At 45.1% G+C, this 22606-nt stretch overlaps 1 protein-coding gene across 3 annotated transcripts in view; it reads left to right on the forward strand.

Annotated features, from left to right (window-relative positions):
* LOC144106664 (uncharacterized) overlaps positions 1 to 21289 on the forward strand; it is a 36065-nt gene extending 14776 nt beyond the window's left edge. For 2 of the 3 annotated variants that reach the window (XM_077639505.1, XM_077639519.1), the window contains exons 2-5: positions 2075 to 2151; positions 6493 to 6603; positions 7248 to 7355; positions 19806 to 20046. In XM_077639505.1, the coding sequence (XP_077495631.1) occupies positions 2075 to 2151; positions 6493 to 6603; positions 7248 to 7355; positions 19806 to 19912 (403 nt within the window). In that variant the 3' untranslated portion in view covers positions 19913 to 20046. Of the gene's footprint in view, positions 1 to 2074; positions 2152 to 6492; positions 6604 to 7247; positions 7356 to 19805; positions 20047 to 21158 lie in introns of those variants that run through there. The other variant, XM_077639512.1, reaches the window with a different exon arrangement.
* The last annotated feature ends 1317 nt before the right edge of the window (positions 21290 to 22606 follow it).

The following is a 22606-nucleotide window of genomic DNA, read 5'->3' on the forward strand; positions in this document are numbered from 1 at the left end:
AGGTTTTTTAATTGTTCTTGAAACCATTATACACTGTTCTTGCCAATTGCATTCTTGCTGATTGCTGCTAATGCGGCTGTTTCTAATCAACTTACACCTTGTAATACCACGTCTGGCATCGATTTGTTCGTTAAGATAATATCTTCATTGTACAACAAATATATTTATAGCATTATGTAACATACATCTTCTTTGCCCCGTAATACTGTATACTGAAGCCGCAATATTTTATTCTGCGCGCGTTCATTATTACTGGAAAAACCTGTTCAGCAATGTTCTTACGTACACCTTTGCAACTGCTCCTTCGCCTCTCTAATGCCCTGTGCATGGGCCATGAGGGAGCTTGAAATAACTAAATAAATTAAAAATCGAAGGCAGGCACCAAGTATGAGGACAACTGCCGGAAGCAAGCTTTCACAGCGGCGAGAACGAGATTTTCTAATCTGCCCCTGTCTAAAGCATACTTACATGAATCCAAATTAGCAGGACACTCAGAAATCAACCTAATAATACGATCGGATGCCCACAAAGAGCACTGTATCGATCTATACCTTTTTACTTCATTACAACGAAAAATAAAAACTCAGTTTCATTCGTGTGAAAGCCCTGTGGTTGCATAACATCCTTCTGTGAATATTAAAACTCGTTTCAAAACTTTGCGATGGTGATAATTATTTCTTGCTTGAAAAAATTATATACGGCTCAAACTGTCATACGCGAAACGCAAAGAGCTTACGGCCGAGAGGGAGTATTTTATTCGCATACGATAGCCTGCATCTAGATTATTACTGGCGCTAAAAGACTGTTTGAGTCTAACTACATTCATGATCTTCACTTTTGACTTTTTCTGGAAGTATCATTAAGGTAGAAGAAGCCTGGCGTTCTGGAACGTGTAACACCTTATAGCCTGACGGGTTACTTCCGCAAATTTTGGGAACAAAATGAAGCAAATAGGAAGGCACAAGGCAGCTAACAGAAATTTCCGTTGAGCATTTACAGTGACTATTCATCTCCCAGCGAAATACACCTGGAAGAACTTCTGGCGCACCAAACAATTGGTCGCCCTACTTCACCGTATCGAAATGAACGCGCAGTCACTTATTTGATGAAGCGAATCGTAGTATGAAGCATGCAGATGGCTTCTGAATATGTTTGCTTCACAGCACCACAAACTCATTGTATTCATTGATTTTTTACCACATTTCTTAATGTGCAGCATTTTTCTCCTAAAGTTTGGTAATCAGCATGTCCACGGTATCTAAACAAGACGAGTAATTTGTTTCACGGCATTTTTTTCACACAAATGCCTGCTGAGCTGCCAAGACTTCCAACTTTAGCAGCGCAAATGTCCGTTCGCGCAAATTGTCGTGACATTTTCTCCGAACCCAAGTTCTTCGTAGAATTCTAGCTGAGACCGAGCTACATATTTGCGCAATTCATTATTTTTAGGTACGGTTCGAGCTACTAGTGACCTCTGTAGCCGCACAAAAACTAGGCGGATATGCCATTCAATGCCATATTAGCTGAGAAGTTGTACAAACTGTGCACTTTCAGGATGCAGTGCAGGAATTGTCACCAACGAAAACTTCTGCATGCCTCCTTAGATGATACATTGTGTACATTTTGCTTTAGAGTTCATGGAATGTAACTTGAAGTTGCAACGGGCTGCAATTCAATCATTTGAAACAAATTTGGTGTAGGTGCAACAGGCTTTCGTCGGGAGATTTTCCGAGAGTGTGTTTACCTATATTTGTTCAAAGTATCTTTGACAATATTTGTTACACAATTCATAAACAGCTTTTCCTAGGACAACAAATACAGCTAAAATGTACTGAGTTGCAATATACATTGTTCTTTTATGAATTATTCATTCTGCAGCCGAAGACTTGCGGAGCTAAAGGATTGAAAATTTTGTGACAAACAATAATGTGCTTTTGCTTAAATGAGACAAAAACCTTTTAATTAAATAGAGGAGATTAATAGGTCAGAAATTTCGCATGGACATAACAGAGGGGTGCAAACGTTAAGCTCGTCGTCGTCGGGTACATCATGCTTTTTATTTCTGCCAATGCAGTGGTGGACAACAACAGCAGCAACAACAGATCAAGCTGCCCCCAATTACAAGAACATGGCATATGGCAGCTGTGTCTGGTGAGTCTGAAATCCAGTTAGTCCCGGCTGGAAGCTAAGAAAGGCCAAGGCAGTTCATCAGGTTCGCAAAACGGCAAACATCGAACAATGATTCAGTCACACACACGTACACACCCAAATGCACAGAACAGTTGTTGCCATTCAAATGACATTCAATGGCGTTTAGAAAACACAAAAACCACGCGGTGAAAGCTCATGGGCTACCCGTGTGGATTAATTAATGAAGGTACCGTGATAAGCGCAAGCAAAGAACAAGAGCAGCAGTTTCAAAGTAAAATTTATACTTGAATAAAGTCAAAACCAATGAGGTAAAAGTATTTCTTCAGAAGAAGAGCTGAAGGATGGCTGACGCTGTTAGCCCCGTTCTCTGCCAAATTCAACAGCTATCCTTCGTTTGCGGTTAATGAAATAAGGATAATGATTTAATTTCGGTATCATTCTTGTAAGCTTTCAGAAATATAAGCTACTTTACCTGGATCAGTCTAACTGGATGTGGTTTACAAAGTGATTCGTTGTGCGTTTTATAAACCGCTACTAAACACGAGTTTCGAGACGGCGCTATTCTGTGTTTACATCTTAAGCGCCCTTTCAGTGCTTCACGCTGTACAAAGTTCACCATCATGCACTGATTCGAACCAGCCGCAGTTGTAGTTACATTACATAAGAAGAAAGCTTGAAAGATTGATTTTTCTTTCATTCAGCAGTTTCGAGCACCATCGTCCGGAGAAGTTCAGTTACTGGCGTCGCACACATCCGAGTAACGTTTTTGTGGCAAGTTGTGGGATTTTGCCTCTGTAAAAAAGCGGTTCTCAAGGTGTCAGTTTAATCAAGAGAAAGGTCAGTGAAAATGTCACAAGATCTTCGCCTTCGAAGGCGCGAGGATGAAGGCTTGGCTCAAAAAAGGTAGAAGGATGGGTTTATAGAGGTTTAACGTCCCAAAGCGACTGAGGCAATGAAGGACGCCGTAGTGAAGGCCTCCGGAAATTTCGGCCACCTCGGGTTCTTTACCGTGCACTGACATCGCACAGTACATGGGCCTCTAGAAGTTCGCCTCCATCGAAATTCAACCACCGCTGCCGCGATCAAACCAGCGTCTTTCGGGTCAGCAGCCGAGCGCCATAACCACTAAGCCAACGCGGCGGTTCAGAGGTTGGAGGAGGATGCAATGGAATGAGAAGGCTGCGACTGCTGATAGGAGAGTGTGAGGAGCTGTGAAGGGCGGTGTTAATCTCGAAATGAATTTCAAATGAGAATCGGCAGCAAAGTGGAAAGGCGAAGAAAACAAAGGAAGCAAATAAAAAGAAGCGAGCTAGGCTGAAGCATAGAGAAAGCTAGTCCAGTGAATTATGCTCTTGCCAATAGCCATAACTTAAAAACGAATCGTGCTTGCCTCAAAAAATAGTTCATGGTTCCCTTTAGAGAGTTACAGTGACAACAGAAACAAAAGAGGAGACTTTGGAGCTGTGTTCCCTGCCACCCTGGCCTTGTATCAGAAGAAACTAGGCACTAACTTCCCTGCAAGAATATTCCTATGAAGGTGTCGGTCCTCGCCGGTTTTAGAGCCTCAGATGTATTACTAAGCACTGCCTCTTCGAATTTTCCACTCTGGTGGTTGGAAGCGTAGTTGTCTAGCGTGCTGTTAAGTTCATACATAATAAACACGTCGCATAAATAATGCATAGCCACTTTGGTGCTATATAGTTGGTTGATTTGTATCTCCCTTCATTTGGCTATGACTGAAGGAGCACTGAAGCTCGAAGACATTGTATATAGCCCCAACTTAAATGTTGTTACTGGCCTTGCTTTAACTGTACCGCCGATCAGAAAATGCTTGCAGGTCTTACAGCTAGACCAACAGCGGGAGCTTCTAGTCAACAAACGTGTGCTACAGAGCTCAGCGTGTACCGGAATCATCCTGAGGTTCGATGTCACATCTACATGTAGCTTGCGTGGTTCAAGAAGCTTTGTTTTAACTGTCTATGCCTGCATAGTCCAAAATGTCATTTGCACAAAATTCTTTATTTTTCTAGGTATTTATAAGGTTCTGTCTTGAGGGAAGGGACCGGTCACCGTGATTGGTCGCTTATAAGGTAATTTCATTTTAGCTTTGTCCACTTACAAGCCACGCTCTGATGGCTGGAATGGTAGCTTTTGCTAACTATGTTTTTATTTCGTGGAGATGCTTCACATTGTCTTAGCTGAAGCATGTTGCCCAACACACAAATACCTCGCTTACTTTCTATTCACTGATGCCTAGAGAAATGCGTTGCTCTCTGTACGTTGGTTTGTGAGGTTTTAACCTCGCGTTTTCCAAAAGATTCACTGAGTGAAGGAAGTTTACTTCGGCATTGTGGGAGTGATAAGGGACTTTAACGCCAGTATTAAACAAATTGCAAGAAGAAAATAATGACCGAGGCGCCTGGAATCGCTGTTCTGATGTCACGAGAAGGTTGTCTCTGTAGCATAAATAAATTAAAGAGTTTAGGTGAGAGTAAGTTTAAAGTTTAAATTGAAGTAATTCCATCAACAGTTGCACTCAGACAGGCACGTTCCAAGTCCTCATACTCGCAGCAGATACTTGTCAGTATTGAAGATTCAAACGGAATAATACTAAGCGTATCTTCTAAATCAAGTACTGGGAGATACCAAGCGCCAATAATATATTGCATCTTAGAAACGTGCTGCTGAATTAAAGAATGATTGAATTCGAACAATTCAAGGTTTACCCCGGAAAAATGAAGGAAGCGCGTTCAGGTTGTCCGAAAAGTTAGCGCTTAAAAAAAAGGAACTTCTTATGGTCATATTGCTGTTGAAAACATTCCACACAAGATGTCTACTGCGAAGAAGTCTGCAGAAATTTTCTGGGTCCATGGAGGTCGGTAGCAACGCTTGCACTTTTCCGTGTTCTTTTGTTTCAGCGTTTCCGACCTTTTAGCAGCATGCACGACGCATTCTGACGCGGCCACAGTGAGGGTTTATATAATCCCCGCAAAGTACGACACTGCTGATTTGACTGAGGCTTCCCTCTCGATCTTTACTGGCTGTTCTCGCTTGGCTCAGCCTTTAGGAGAAGAGCTAAACATGTAGAAGCAAACGCCTAGAGACCAGTCTTGCACTTAAACGCAATATACTTCACTGTTAATGAGTTATACTGCACACCGCGCAAATTATTATAATGATTTGGCTTGGTTTATGGGGGCTTAACGTCCCAGAACGACTCAGGCTATGAGGGACGCCGTTATGAAGGGCTCCGAAAATTTCGACCACCTGAGGCTGTTAAACGTGCACTAACATCGCAGAGTACACGGATCTCTAGAATTTCGTCTCCATCGAAATTTGAGCTGGGGCCGGAATCGAACCCACGCATATCAGTAATGAATACATTGTAACAACGTGTTATAGAAGAGCGAACGGCTGCGCTTTGCTAAATTTTGTTCTTGCCAATCTTCCTCTTAGTGACGTTTTGAGTCCCTTATAGTTTGCGCTCTTGCAACCATCGAGCTGGAGATTAATATAGAGAAAGCTCCGCCAGCTTTTCGCTACTTCTGCCAGGGGCACTCCCGTATTATTAACGGTCATTCACCGAAACCACTCTGGCTGTTCCTTTTACAACGTTAGCTCTTACTAGCTTGTTCTTCACTTCCGCGCAGTCATCATCCTTGGCATCCGCAGTGCCACCTGCCTCGGTTTGCAGGTGGCAAAGTGGAGAGGCAGCAATACTCATTGCATTTTTCTAAAAGAGGATGAAGACAGGAAGTGGGAGAGAGAAAAGAGGCCGAGTGTCTTGGGCGTCCTCCTCTGCTACGGGAGGTGGTTGATTCCAGACCAAGCTCCGGACTAGAGACGGTACAATCGTCCCCCAGCGCGGTGTCCGGCTTTCTTAGGTGTTTGCGCTTTGGAGAGGCTCCGAGAACCCCGCTGCGCCTGTTCGGGGGCAAACGTAGTTTTCAACACTTCATCATGCAAAGGCGGAGCGTCCAATGATCACACTGAGGTTGAAGTTCAAGTTCGTACTTTCTTACCAGCTTGTCTACACAGACGTACAGGTTAACTGCCAATTCTGTCAGCTATCTTTCGAAAAAAACTTCACTTCATATTACCCAAAAATCCCGAGCAAGTCCACATTCACGTTCACCTGTCTGTCTGTGAGGAAAAAAAAAGCGGAACACGTCAGTGAAAATACTTTGCTATCTGTCGAACAACAGCTGACGATCATATATTTACGTTAGACGCTCGTAACCGTCAAATTTATTTTTTACAACTAAACTAGAAAGCCGCGATGAGCCGTCACAGGACACACAATTCCTATACATTGTTCGGCTCTGTATCACACGCATGCAGACTGCAGCCTGGACCGATGCCAGCAGATCTGCGAGGAGCACTATGGAGCCAATAAGCTCGACGTGACGGGCCGTTGCGACGGTGACGGTTGCAACTGCGAGTACCGTGAACGTAAGGGTGCTTTTACATCTTGGAAATCTCCGCTCATTGCACATTTACTTCGTGGGCCGTGTTCAAGCATGGTCCTGCTGAATTTCGTAAAACCTGTCTGTTTCGCAGGTGAGCCAGTTTACCCGTGAATAAGAACAAAATATATAGTAGCGACCGCCGGCCAGAACAAGGAGAGGTGATTGCTTTTGCCAGAGTTCGGGTTACTTTCTAGCCCATCGCGCAATTTTTGCATTACTGGTGACTATGCTGTAATTTTTGGAGCCAGAACCTAAGCTTGCCCTTAGCGGTAGCCATGTTTTGGACTCAGAGGCCATTTACAATGTGCGCTTTGCAGGCAAGCGCGATTTTGTGTATACAAGACTGCGTTGTTATACTTAGCGAATGGTGGGCAAAGCAATCTAAGGCACGCAGTAAGAGGACATGAATATTTTGTAGAATAGTCCTTTACAGATGTCCCGCAGACCGTTTACAATTGGTGCGCATTGCAACTTTGAGCAAACAGAGGAATCGTAGTAGAATAAGGAATGATGTAATGACAATATTCTGATGAGAGTGACTCCGGGACAAAAGATGTGCGGATGGTAATGGAGGACAAAACAGGTTGTTGCTTACCAAGTTTTGCACTTCATTTTTCGCCCCCGCAGCGTGCAGACAGATGCCGTGCTACGAGAACTGTCTGAGAACGAAGCGGGGCAAGCTGAACCTCAAGGCGAACTGTATCCGGCACGAATGCTTCTGCAAGTGGGACAACCGTGAGTGCGGAGACCTCAACCGGAAAGATGAAAACATGAATATGATCAGAGGGATTATGTCGCAGTTTCAGCTTTTTCTGATCTCTTACCTATTTCTATAGAGAAATCTCACCCTTCACTGCTAAGGATGATAAAGGCATGCATTTGTAAGAACATCTTCGCAGGGCTGAGTTATGGGTCTGCTAAGTATCTGAACAGCAACGGCCGCTGTTCAACTTTTCGCAAATACGCTAGCTTCAGAACAGGCCGTACCCAGCAATTCTGTACAATAGCATTTTTGAGCGGGAAACTGTTTATGAATAGGGTTTTTTCATATAAAGTAGAATTTCACAATAACAATCAATATATCCGCAAATTACCAGATGGCAGTCCTGTATTTTTTCTATTCAGGTTTTTGCTATCGTCTAAAGCGTTCCTTATTGGTTTTCTATGGCAGTCTTAACTGTTTGATCCGATTGCTGGAAACAATTTAAAAGAAAGATTTTGCTACATATGAGAATACTGGACCATTACTTTCATTATTTCCATGACAGCGTCTCACAATATTCCAATTTTAAAACATTTTGCGCGAGACAGCTGGGCTTGATCGTGGACAGTTCAGGCACAGTGTGTGCGTTTTTCACAGTAAGCCTTTAAAGGGACGCGGCCTATTTGGGCCTCAAAGGGAGACTGACACACTCGCTCTCAACAAACACTGCCTTTGCCTTTTTCTGCCGTCTGTGAAGGTCATACCACAATCAAGTAAAGAAATGCTAGGTGTGAAGTGTACTTTGCAGCAGTAAGACACAAAATTGAAATTCTTCTTAGCCTTTAATGTTCGCTGTAGCGTGGAAATGAGCTGTTCGCATAGGTCCCTGTGTTCCAGCTAGTGAGGGCTGCTGAGCAGGAGCTTCGATACAGAAGCACCAATTTCATAAGCACTAAAATATTGCGAAATTGATTTATGCATTTTTGTGATGGAATTATACCATAAGCCACCGCCAGTAAACAACTATCTTTGAAAGTACAATATGAAACCACCGCGATGGTGGCATAGTGGTTTCATCAGGCGCCTCGCATGCTGCAAGTGCTACGCTTGATCCCCAGAGCCATCGGATGTACCTGATGGGAACATATTTTCACTTGGCCTTGTTCTCGGCTAATGTGGGTGAAATGCTAAAAATGGGTCTTTAACGCCAACTTTCGAAGGCAAAAGCATTGTCTCCCATGTCTTCTTGGCAAAAGCAAGCCCTTGATTAATTAAAGTTTATCATCCCCATCATATGAGGACCAAACTGCTGTCATGTACACAACAGAATTATTTAAATTTTTGCATGACTATATTAGTGCACTGAATTAACTTAATAGCCAGATAAAATAGCAACGTGGCCACAAAAAACTTACACCTTAATAATTGACAGGTTTATAGTGTACTGATTTTTAATGTGGGAAAGTGGCAAGTTATCGCTGACACCTAGGAAAGCCAGGATATGTCGGTGAACAGGAACAAATATAAAGCGGTACATTCCGCGAGCAGCAGATGGAAAAAGCAAGCGAAGCCCTTACGTCTGCAGATTAGTCGCATTATTCCACTACCCCATCCCTATCAGGGGACTTGATGGGCCCTAAGAGCCCGAATGGGTTGCCCATTACGTATATCTCCAATCAACACACAGCTTTATGACGGAACTTGATCCTCTACTCTGTTGTGCATAAGACAAAAGCGGTTGCCAGTGACGCGTACAGTTTATAGAATGCTCACTATCACAAGAAGGAGGTGAAGGCAATACCGGGTAAAACGTGTTCGAGCACCGGCAAGTAGCCTGGTGCAAGAATGCAGCCCCTCTAAAAGGACCGAATTAAAAGTACTATGTCACGCATCTCTCCGGAAAACACTCGGGCCGAAAGAATGGACTAGGCGACGGGTGCACCCACACAAACGCACATTTAATACACCCTACGAGGCACACACACTAGAACACAAAACTAACAAAACGAACACAAAGCACAAAGACTATAAATACACACGACCCGGGCACACTGCTACTAGCGTCTACTACTAGTGTTTTACTATTAGCGGTCGGCGTTCGTGCTCACGGATGGTTCGGTGTGGCTGCGGCGTTGTATGGATCCAGTAGGCGGCGTCGAGGCGGCGTTTGCCGTGCTTGAGCTGGCGTCGCTGGCGGCGTTTCACGCGCTTGGGCTAGCGTCGCTGGCTGCGTCGTACAAGCTCCAGGTCCAAGCGCCCGTGGAGGTGATGCCGGTGTTGTTAGCTTTGGGGGCACAACCAGGATGGGTGGCAACAGCGCTGGAGACACCCCTGGCCGTAGCACGTGGTAGCGACCTCTGTCGACTCCCCGGAACGGACTCAGGCACGGCAGGTAGTCCACGATGCGGAGTCATAGAACGCGAGCTCACCGGAGCAGTGGCCGTTGTCGCTCTCTTCCAGCCAAAGTGTCCCTGACCCGCCGGAGTCTCCGCTTCTCTGCTGTTCCCCCCTGTACCTCGCTCTCACTCGCCCTTTTATAGCCTCGGTGTTAGTCCACGTAAGCCTTGTCGTCGTCTTCTCTTCTCCACCAATCATCTCTCTCCACCTCACCGAATGCTTCTCCACCTATCATCTCCCTCCACCACACCCAATGCTTCTTCTTCCTCTTCTTTATTCTTCGGTTATCACGCGTCGTCGTCTTCACACCTTTTTCTTTTAAAATTTAATTTAGGCTCCTTAATATATGTGACAAGGGCCCCCTCTCTCAAGAGTTTTTCTATGAAAAACTGCTCATGTCACCCTCATCTCCAAGCCATCCAGCCAACCGACTATCTTTTGTGACGATTCTGGACCCAGCACACACCACACCGCAGATATCCAGCACACATCAAAAGCACACCACTAAAACAGCACACCAAATTGCGTTTTCAGAACACTATGACGCCACTGCCCTTGTCCGTACAGAGTCCTTAATAAACATATTCGTGTCCACAACACACGCCCTCGTATAATCATATAACACCACCAACACAAACAACAACAATAAGATAAATCCCAGAGATACATTAACACCGCAACAACAACCAATCAACAGCAATACCAAAAGATACATACCAGAGATAGCTAGACCTGTTTGATTCTCTTGCAAAAGTACGGTTCCTAATACTCTGTCTGGTACTTCAGTGAGAACAAATTCTTTATCTAGTGCCAATAGGCACTCTTTGAAATGGTAGGTCAATGGCTGGCCTCTTGCCCAGAGGTACTGGACCAACTCTTCCCTTCGGAACTTTGCGCTGGCACACGTCACATGAGCGAGAAAAGCGCTTAACGTCACTCTTAACACTCGGCCAAAAGAACTCCTCGGTGATCCTAGACACCGTTTTTTGAACACCTTGGTGTCCGGCTATAATGGCGTCATGTCCTAAGCGCAGCACGATCTCTCGCATATCTCTCGGTAACATCAGCTGTTGGACCCGCCTTCCTTAACTAAATATGCATTCCCTGTGCAGAAGACCATTTACCAATTGATATTCGAAGGACGTACGACTCTTCTTTCTTTTCACTTTTTCCCCGACTCTTTCGAAGCAAGTCCTCAGGCTCGGGTCTTCTTTTTGCCTAATTGCAATTTCGCCCGGTGTTACGCTCAAACACATCGTAACAGGAGTGGAGAGCGGACGCTGCGTTGCTCGGGCTGTCGCTTGAGCTCTTGTCTGCACTGCCGACGCGAAACTGACTGCACCCGTCTGAGCTGTAGCAGGGCTTTCCTCCTTTGGATGTTCTTCAACATCGAGCATCCTCCACTCGGGATGGGGGCTCGACACTTCTTGCGCCCGTAATGTTTCCCAGGATGATATCGTAGATGGGCTGGTCTACGGATTTTTCCACTACCTGCCGAGTATAATATGGCGTGGACACAAGAATCCTAGCTTCATGAAGGTACCTTACTGTGCTGTCTACCAGAGTGACGGCCGACGCTTCCCCTGTAAGATCCTCGTCCTTCACCAGGCTTCTACGAACCAAGACTGTGTTAGCTGCGCTGTCTCTAAGCACCAATATAGGACAGTCCCCTATTTGCCCAAACCACCACTGGCATTGCTGCTTTCGACTTGGGTGTTCCACTCACTGCCTCATTTTCCAGCGGCGTTTGCTCTCCTTTCAGCTGTGGAACTTCGGGTGGCATGACAAGTTCTACCCTTGAGTCGACAACGCATGCAGCTCGGTCCTGCATTCTGTATCGGCACTCATCCAGAGTATGACCCATCCTCTTACAACCTTGACACACAATCTGTGTTTTTTGTGCAGCGCTACTAGTCCGACAGTGAGCTGCACGGTGTCCCACCTTGCCGCAGAGAAAACACCTTACTGGCGCCTTAGGTGCACTGCCATATGCTCTTGGTTTTGGCGCATCTGTCTCTAGGATCTTATGGCTTTCCTCTTTTGCCTAACTCAAATTCCTTAACCCTTGAGCCTCGAGGAATGGGCCAGCAGTGTCGGCGAACTCTTGCAACGAACACAACTTTCCTTCCTTCAGGAATAGCGCCAGCTTGGAGCTGCAACACGCTAAAAATTGCTCTGTGACCAGCTTGTCACGCACACCTTCAAAACTCTTTTCTGTGTTTGACATATCAAGGCACCTATCAAAATAGTTGGTCAGCCTGCAGGAAAACTGCTTCGCGGTTTCCGAATCATCAGGTTTCGCGGTTCGAAATCTCTCACAAAACCCTCTGCCGTAAGCCTGAATCTTTCGAGGAGTGCCTTCTTGACTTTCTCGTAGTCCATGGAATCAGCAGCGGGCATCCTTCCAAACACATTCAGCGCCTCTCCGACTAAACACATGCTCAATGCCATGACCCATTCACTGCGCTCCCAGCCTTGCCCCAAAGCTATCCGCTGGAATCGTTGCAGATATGCGTCGAGATCATCTCTTTTGTCGTCGAAAGGAGCCATCAGCTTCCTTGGACAAACCCTGGCCGGTCTAGGAGATTCTGTGCCCGCTAAGGAACGCTGATCATTGTCCGTGATATCCTCATATCCTCCAACGACATGCGCCTGTTTCCACAAAATAAACTCCTTCTCCTGTGCTATCCTTCTTTTCTCCTGTTCTGCCTCGCGAGCTCTTTTCTCTTCTCGCTCTTCCGCCTCGCGAGCTCTTCTCTCAGCCTCGCGAGCTCTTTTCGCCTCACGCTCTTCTGCTTCACGACCTCTTTTCTCTTCTCGCTCTTCTGCCTAACGAGCTCTTTTCGCCTCGCGTTCTTCTGCTTCACGAGCGTCTGCGCGTGCTTGCGCCCTTTCCTCTCTCTGCCTCTTTCCCTTCTCCTCATAGAGATGCATCGCCTCTTCCTTGCTTAACCCTAGCTTGAGCGCCAGTTCTAACGTTCTTGCCAAATCCATCCTTTCTGCCGTCGAGAGATCGGAAAAATCCGAGACAAAGCAAAAAGAAAAAGGATATGTATCCTGGCACAGGCTCGCCACTTATCTTTGTCACGGATCTCTCCGGAGAACACTCGGACTAAAAGAATGGACTAAGCGACGGGTGTACCCACACAAACGCACATTTAATACACCCTACGTGGCACACACACTAGAACACAAAACTCACAAAACTAACACAAAGCACAAAGACTATAAATACACACGACCCGGGCACACTGCTACTAGCATCTACTACTAGTGTTCTACTATTAGCGATCCGCGTTCGTGCTCACGGTTGGTTCGGTGTGTCTGCGGTGTTGTATGAATCCAGTAGGCGGCGTCGAGGCGGCGTTCGCCGTGCTTGAGCTGGCGTCGCTGGCGGCCTTCGACGCGCTTTGGCTGGCGTCGCTGGCTGCGTCGTACAAGCTCCAGGTCCAAGCGCCCGTGGAGGTGATGCCAGTGTTGTTGGCTTTGGGCGCACCACCCGGATGGGTGGCAACAGCGCTGGAGTCACCCCTGGCCGTAGCAGGTGGTAGCGTCCTCTGTCGACTCCCCGGAACGGGCTCAGGCATGGCAGGAACTCCACGATGCGGAGTCGTAGAACTCGAGCTCACCGGAGCAGTAACCGTCGTCGCTGTCTTCCAGCCAAAGTGTCCCTGACCCGCCGGAGCCTCCGTTTCTCTGCTGTTCCCCCTTGTACCTCGCTCTCACTCGCCCTTTTATAGCCTCGGTGTTAGTCCACGTAAACCTTGTCGTCGTCTTCCTTCTCTTCTCCACCAATCATCTCTCTCCACCTCACCGAATGCTTCTCCACCAATCATCTCCCTCCACCACACCGAATGCTTCTTCCTCTTTATTCTTCGGCTAACACGCGTCGTCGTCTTCACACCTTTTTCCTTTAAAATTTAATTTAGGCTTCTTAATATATGTGACATACTAAAACTAGAACAGCACGCCTAGGTAAATACCTATTCCCGGCAAAGCTGGAAAACGATGAGGATAAAGGGTTTAAACTAAGCAATCACAGAAACTGAAGAAATTTCAAGACCGCGACTGAGTAAACGTTTATACTAAGGTTGACACATATGGCAAACAAGGTTGTGGTCAAAGAGATGCTAGAGTTCAGATAATACCTTATCAGTTTTAACAAAATACGCGAGAAATTTCTGACTGCTTTTTACTATTAGTCGTCTTATATTTTCGTCTCTGAGGCTTGTGATGTAAAAAAATAAGTCATCTGCGATATCTTCTTTTTATTGCAATTAATGTCTACAAGCCACGGCCAATTCCAAATCTTGAACATTAAATGCGGGCAGCATGTTATCTTTACTTAATCCGTTATGCGCGTTGTAGAATCCTGGCGCGTTACTCGGCATTCCACGGAAATTTTAATTCCATAAGAAAAAGAATATAAAAAGTTATGGCATCAAAAATGCATTCCGGAGGTCTACAACGGGAAGCAGCTGTTCCACAAATATAATGAGGTTGCAAGGGAAGCAGCAAAAAAGACGTTTATGGAAAGAGGCACACTTCTCAAGTAAACGGCGGAAATCGACGACTTCAATTCAAATCAATCATGTAACCAATAATGCTTGGCACAGTTCAAAATAATATCATTGAATCAAACGCTGTGAGAAACTGCTTTGAAATCCTGGCAGCCATCTGAGGTGAGCTGACTTCTTGCTGGGTTCTTGACACAATTTGAAGAGAATTCTTTCACTGACAAGGGTAATACGCTTATGTTTAGTATTACATTTATTCTTACAAGAAGAATGATTAGGGGAGTGCCACAAGGAGGAAAATATTTGTGTTGAGGGAGTAATTCCTCTGCATACTAGACCCAAGCGCAGCCACAGTTCTTAAAAGGAAAGCTACACAGCTCTCCCAGAATCTTCGTAGTTGAAGAAGCCCTGTCCTGGTTCAGGTTTGAACAAATATAAATTCCGCCTTCCCTAAACGTTGTGACCGAAAGTGTTCCCACTTCGTGCTGCTGATAGCTTCAGTCCCGTCCATCATCTGTTCTGCTAGCCGTCCTGGTTATCTTATTTGGTAGAACGACTGCCTCGGATAGGCGGTGGTCCCGGGTAGACGAATTTTTAGTTAAGTACAAAGTTTGTGTGAAAGGTTTATATCTTTGCTTTCTAGCCGTATGGCTGCGCTTAGGTTGATGGTAATTACCACTGTTTTATTACAAATCTACTCCACCTTGTGGAATAAGAAACATATTTAAACAGAAAACTGGGGGCTAGATTAGTTTATCAACGCCAAGATAACATATGACCTAAGGCCTTCATTTGGCTCCTATATCCTTAGGCTTCTTTACTATCTTAAAGAAGCCCTGTCCTCCTCCAGGTTTGTAGCGATCTAAATTATTATTCCTCTAAACATTGTGGCTGAGTGCGTTGTCCTGGCGTTTTTGTTCGCTGTTTGACGATAGAAATACGAAGTTCCATCTGGTCCAACGTTCTACCTTGCTGAACTTGATGCCATAACAACATCCCGAAGCGGCAAATCGGCCTTGAGGGACGGCGTAGGGGAGCGCTCAGGTGGAAATTAGACTACCTGGGGTTCTTTAAGGTGCGCTAGAATAACACTGTGCAGAGTTGTTTTCCGTTGCACCTCCATCGAAATACGGCCACTGCGGACGGGATTGAACGCGCGACCTTTAGACTTGATGCCATATGTCGCATAAGAGCGTTTTCATCACTCCACGCTCTACTTTAGTCTCGCAATATCACAGCACCTTCAACATTCGCTGCTATCGCACGGTTGCCGCCACTCTCAAGGTTAGACTACGATGAACAGACGCCGAAAAGTAGACGGTGACGCGACCGCCGCGGTAGCTCAGCTGGCAAAAAAACTGCAGGTGGCATGCGAAGACGTGGTTACGGATGCCACCGGTGACCATGGTGTTTTCTTCTACTTTCAGTAAAGTTACTTTAATTCGTAAGCAATACTTGCCTCATGCGTGGCTTAGACAGAAAGGTTCCATCGCAAGTGTTCACTAACGTGGATAATCAGTTACTTGAGCTGACCTGAGTTACTCAAACACGTGTAAGCTCGGGTAAGTTCGGAAGAGCAACCGCGCAAGCTACAGCCAATGGGGGGATGGAGGAGCTGGGGAAAGTTGGAGGAGCATCGCGCCAGCTGTGCAGGAAGTTGCTCGGGAAGGGAAACATGGTTGCACAATTCCTACGGGTGGCTGCGACTGGAACAGCCACCTGCCACAGCAGTGGCGCATCGCTTAACCGCTGTACCACCGCTGCAGGTGCGCCATCAGCCGCTTTTGTTACTTGAACTGCGCGATCGGTCTCCTTTGGTGCGTATTGAGGAACACAGTATATCGAACCTCGCTTCAGCCGAGCAGTAGGGCGTTCAGGCGCCATCTCCTCCTCTGCGGCACACGTTCCTCTCTTTCTATTAGGTCCTGGTAGACGTGTCTACAAACAGTGAGATAGCTGCGTAATGCGCCTTTCTTTTTCTCATAATCAAATACAAGGAAATTTAATAAACGACAGGCGATTGTCATTAGCGACCAAGGGGTCTGCAGTGGTAGGCCGCCTAATAGTCGTTCGCAGTTAGGCAGAGAATGCCGTCTCCGGCTACACCTCCGCTATTGATTAACGTTCTAAGCTGCTGAAGCCAGAAGCACAGATGGCATAGCATGCATTCATTGATAAGCTGTAAAATTGTTTCGCACGCGGTTCCTTTTTATGGTTATTTGGTTTTCTCCACATGCTTCGCTCCCTACCAGTGAACTTACCGTCAGTTTTTTTAAACACAATTTATTGCCTCAGGGAATCAATGATGGGCGAGGGTTGTTGTCGTAGTTCTTGCAGACTATCTAGTATATGAGCAAGGGCTCCTTTGTATAAGCTTCTATGGCCTGCGAAAGCAAGGTTAGATGTGTACGACGCGTTTATTTTTTCAATCCGACGCTGCGCAGATCTGCGTGCCCACGCATGGTAGGTTAACTTTGCCTAGCGCATTCTAGAGATGCTGTTGTTGACGCATACGTGCCTTCGATGGCAGCGCAGCACATATACACTGGTGGGTGATTGAAGGAGTTGCCAAAGTTCATTAAGGTTCGCTTCCATGTTATGCCTCATTTCTTTCCCCAAGGTCACCCGCAGCGCTCTGAAAATGGCAGCTAAATGCATTTCAGGCTTAAATATATCCGTATGCTTCCCTTCGTTTTAACGACTGTTGGATTCTCTTGGCTACATATGGGCCAGGGCGAGCAGCGGGCTAGCACTGAAAGTTATTCGATTCTCTTGGCTTGAGGCATGACATTGAGCACACGGGCTTTCAAAGTACGTGTTGTCACTGGATGAGACAAAGATCGTATCCTGTTACAAGCGCGTTTCGCGCTAGAAAAGCTTGCTTTAATAATCAATTCGACTCCACCTTTGCCACAAGAGTGCTTCGGCACATGGTCGAATTGGAGTCACTAGACGCTTCGTCAGAGTACCGCATTCCACATCTGAGCACTACGAACTTGGAAGGTGTGTGGCTGCCGCAGCCTAGTGTTTGCAGTTCAGCAGTCACATTTGCGATGGCGTACGTATCGGCCTTCGCAATTTGGTGATTTTTGGTGAGAATTAAAAGCCTGCGTAGTCTCTGCATTGCAAATAATCGATATCGTGAGCTCTTACAAGAAACGAGAATGTTTTTAACCTCGTTGAGAGAGCACATTATGCACTTTTTCACTTGCTGGAGGAAAGCTCAGAAGCGTTGCAAGGGCTCTGTTCTTAGTTGCCCCGCGCCGCCCAGCATGGAAGATATAAGTCTGCCCCCACCCAATGTTAACAGAAATATAACAACGCCTCAGCACGGTCCTCTAGGACAGGCAATAAGTGGACAACGTGCATCTTAAACAAGGTTCAAAATTGGAAAAGATTTACAGTCACTGACCAATCAAGCAAGGATGAAAGACGGTTTTAGCCCGTACGGGTTCATTGTTCGCAGTTAGGCGGACAAAGCAAATAGGCGCATTTTAAGCGAAAAATATGTGACGTAATGACTGGTAAGAGATTAGTGGCATGCTATTTGCAGTGCGGTTCATGGTCACGGTTGTCGATTGGATGAAGCAGCGTTGTCAGGTTCCGTTCTCTGACTAAAACTGCTGTGTTGCCTAATCAATCTGATGTCCTGATTCGTGTGCTTGATGAATAAGCGCAATTGATGCGATATTTATGTTTTTGACGCCACGCTGGGCTGGCGTGCCTTGATACGCCGTATGAAGTTGACCGTGTCGCCGATGTATACCCGGTTTAAGCCGCCATAAGGAATCCGGTAAACAACACCAGGGAAGTACATATCCGATAGCCATTCCTTAACGTTGACGAGCATGTTGCGGAGCTTGCAGGTTGGCACGTGCACAATGCTCAAGTCATACTTGGCAAACACACAGGACAAATCTTTTCTTATCCCGCTATCATATGATATACCTGCGCTTGTGGAAAACTTATTGTGGATTAGCTGCACTTGGTTCCAATTCTTCCTTTCCAATTCTTGCAGAAAAATGGGCAGGGTAGCCATTTTCAGAAAGTTCCTGCCGCAACACTTTCAGCTCGGATTGCAGGCGCTCTTTTCTGTTCAGATCCGCGTGGCATGTGTCAATACGGACGAAGTGACCGACTTAGTGTGAGCAACGGGATGATATGAGTTAACATGAAGGTAGCGCGGCTTGTGTGTGTAGGCTCGCGGTATATGGTGAAGGACAGGCCGCTCTCTTTCCGGTGCAAGAGGACATCAAGAAACGGCAGGCAGTCTTCTTTTTCATTTTCTACTGTGAACTGCAAACTATAGTTTACCGCATTCAGTTCCTGTAAAAGCCTAGAGGTGTCTTCTCTCCGTAAGATACAAAAACGTACAAAGAGGTTCGGGAACCCATACGGGTACTGAAAAGTCTTTCATCATTTCTTCATTTGGCCAGTGACTGCAAATGTTTTTCTCTTTTATGTCTGACAAGACGAATTTTCCTGGAATTTTTGACTACAAGGTTAAAAATTGCACTCTGCCGACTTCTTGTAAGCGTGAATTGCCGATATTCTTGTATTAGACTCTGCCAGCAACACAGAATTTCAAGCTGTCAGCAGATAGTTGTACTGGAAACGCTAGGCAGCGGCTGCCATATGGCCTCCAGATCCTGGGGAGGGCAAAGGAGGAATTCGGTACTCTGGCAAAGCTTCCACTGACTCTTGCCGCTCTATGCAATTCGCCTGTAAAGGCTCATTCCATCTTTTCCGGGAACACTGCGTGGTGGCAGCCGTATACATTCCATGTCCAGTTGTACGAAGAAAATGGATGCACTACTCTGAAAATTTTATCACAGTGACTAGATGTGACGCCCTAGAAATCAACAGTTCGCCCTTCTTCCACCACTCCGTTGGTAGGTATTCAATTGTACGCAATGCCCGTCTATGAGCACTAAAATCACATTTAGCGTTGCATGCGCTGTAACAGCTCAAGTCGCGCGCTTATGTGGTTGGTCCATTCTTTTCTTACATTGTTCGGCGATACAACTAACAGCCTTCTTTTTTTTGGTTCCTATCAAAGTTATCGCTGGGGAAACAAGATGTCGGAGAGATTCTGACTGGGAGCACACTGCTCAATAAGCACTACGCTTATTGCTGTGGCACCAGGCTCACCGTGCTAACTGAAATCTCTTTAGGATTTTATGCGCACTTGAGTGAACTACAGATAGAGGGGAATCCAAGAGGAAGCAATACAGCAGGAAATAGCAACAGCTTTCAGTTAGTGCTAACAATGAATTCGTCCACCTTGTTATTTTTTCTGTATTCGCCATTCCAATCTTGATCATTAAGAATTAAGAATTCCAAACCTCCAATCATCAGCACCGCATAGGGAGCATTAAGCAGCCCAGGTTGTCAACGCACGTTCGCTTGCTTGAAGGCTTCCTCCATAAACAAGAATCTGGTTTCTTTCATAGAGGCCTCATAATTTGCGATGGTCTTGACTACTGCAATTCAAGCTCGGAAAGTTCGGAATAATGTTATGTTACTAAAATGTTGAAGGCTGAAAAAATCGTCCTTTTTTTTCCCCAGACTGCGAAAGGTCGAGCTGCGAGGCCCTGTGCCTCAGAGACCACAAGGGAAAAGAAGGCGTGAGGGGCCTGTGCGTAGGCGAGGACTGCAGTTGCAGGTGGAACTGACCAAAACAACAAAGAAAACGTAAGGCTGGCGAAAGAAATGCAAACTGTGTGCATCTGCCTTCACAGTATCCTTTTAAGAATGCTTCTAGCTCAAGTAATCTTCGTTACAATAAACTAAGGAAAGAGGTCACTCATGTGTGGGAGTGTGTGACTGATCACTGCTGTTTCTAGATGGATTGATGACTCGCACAGTATTGGTGAACACGTATTGTTTCGTAGAAAAAGAAATGAAATATGCAATGCTCAGTTTCGCTTTGGCCATGATTTTCGGCTGCGTCCAATTTTTACTCCAAATCATATTATTTCTCTTTACAGGGTTTTTATAACTTTACAGAATTTTATTTTAAAAAGTGTGAGAGATAAGTTAGTGCCGTCGGTTGAGTTGGATTCTACAGCAAGACGGAAAATATTGATCCCATATGGATCAGTAATTAGACGAAGAGTGAACTTACATGAATACGCCTTTAATTTTAGGAGCAAATATTGCGAAATTGAGGCCAGTTAACATGAAATGTGAACACTGTTTTTAACTTTTCTTAATCGGCAATGTGTTTCGAAATATCGAAGGTCACAAATATGCGGTTGAAAGCTTTTTAGTTGGTTTTCGCGCATTATATATTAAAAAAAATGCATCTCTCGCACTCCTTATCCATCAAATACAAGTGCAGTGGCTGCATTTGATGATGTAGAAGCGAACTTGATTTCGGCGCCGATACCACGCGCGGAAAACAAATTTATATCCAGGTAATGCTGGAAAGCAAGCGCAGGAAACTTTCAAATGCATTTATTTGGACGTTCAATATTTCAAACCACATCATCAATTAAGAAATTTTAAAATCAAGACTTACCGCCGATGTTGAAGCCCATCTTTTTAACAATATAACCTCACCGCAGAAATCATCATATTAAATTTACAAGGGAATTTAAGTTATTAAATCGTTTAATTACTGATTCATATGAGGTACATAATGTCTGCATTGATGTCAATCCAGCTCAGCATACCGCTACAACGTATTCCTCACACATTCAAGAGTAGAAATCTGTCAAGTTTAAAAAATATCCAGTATATTGGACAAGACATTGTGTACGAGAGTAATGGAGCATGTCACCCATGTGCTAAGACTTAACCTTTCAAGACTTTACGCGAGCTTTCACAGACACAGTGCAATTTTCCCACGTTTGAGGGAAACAAATAAGTCAGTACTACAATAACATGCACGCAAATAATGTTTTTTTTTCTCCATAGACCATCTTACGTGCCATCTTACCACATTGCACGACGAAGAAAGTCAAGATTTATTTGTTGCAGTGAAAATATTGGTTATGATTTTGTTTATGCACAATAAAAGTGATTTGCGATTGCGCCATTCTATCATAGTTCCTTGCAGTGCACTGATTGAGTTGTCGATTATTAAAATGGAATTAAAAAATTTTTAGCGTGATTTATTACTGCAGATTTATAGTTTTCTTACCCTTTCAGAAGAACGGCGCGTTGTATAACGTGCTCTTAAAACAGTTCTGAGGAGCGAGGGTTTAAAACTATTCGTTAGCTTCTTTTTTTATCAAACCCGTTATGCCTAACATTAAAACAGACATCTCTAGTTCTCATTAAAGAAGAAATCTTGGACAAGTGAAATTTTGCTGCTGTTTTTTTTATCAAAGAAAGGAATGCGCGCTGGGAGCTGCGCGGTCAGCACAACAGTTAAGCCTTGGACGATGAACAAATTATGGAGAAGTTTCTAAACACATTTTTTCTTTTCAAGTTATTCCCATATCTAGTTATGCAGCTGCAACCAATGAAAAGAAACATGATTTACACACAAGCTGAGAGCAGAAAAGAGCTTGAAATCACTGAATATAACTGATGGCTCTTGGGTGTTAAATAGACAATACTCACGACTGAAGCCAGGCCAGACAAATGACACTGCTTTTCTGCTGGTTTCACGTCAGGTTCCTATTATCGCTGTTAAGACAATAAAATACGCGAAATAATTCATTAAGTCAACTCTAACAAAAAGGGAGTGTGTTTTGTCAATCAGTTGCAGTTCGTTTCAAGCATGTTTGCTCTATACTGCATCTCAAAGTTCCCAGCAGCACTATAGACGGTAGAGACATCCTCAGCCAATCAGGAAAGCTTGTTAAACGTGTATCTCCGCGCCTCGTCGTCTGCGTGCTGTCAGCTCGCGGCGTACACAGACATGGATCGAAAATGCTATAAATCAGTGCTGTCTGCGTACCATATGCGCATGAACGCTAACGTACGCCACATGAAGCGTTTTGTGCGACGTTACGCAATTTGTCACATTTGCACATTTAGTGCAGCGGGTGCAAAGGGAGACGCAACGATAAGCTCAGCCGAGTGGCGCCTCTGGTTGTTAGAACGGGAACTATTTTTGTCAAAAAACCGACTCTCCTCTTTAGGTCCAGAAGCGGTAGAGCCGTAACTCTATACAAAAAACAGGCAAATTTATGCTCACACGTTTTGTTATAGCCGAGATGAGGCGATGCGGAACCCTGTACCCCATTTATGGCCACTGAACGTGCTCAAATCGGCAGTAAAAACGACAAAATTTGTCCGAAGCCAGATCGCACACAACAGTTCTGGACAAAAGAATTTTTGAGCGGAAATCTTTTATGAATGCTCTTTTTATGTAATGTAAGATCTCACTATAACAATCAATATATCTCGAAATC

The sequence above is a fragment of the Amblyomma americanum genome, chromosome 1, assembly GCF_052857255.1.
Source record: "Amblyomma americanum isolate KBUSLIRL-KWMA chromosome 1, ASM5285725v1, whole genome shotgun sequence".
In the NCBI taxonomy this organism is placed as follows: domain Eukaryota; kingdom Metazoa; phylum Arthropoda; class Arachnida; order Ixodida; family Ixodidae; genus Amblyomma; species Amblyomma americanum.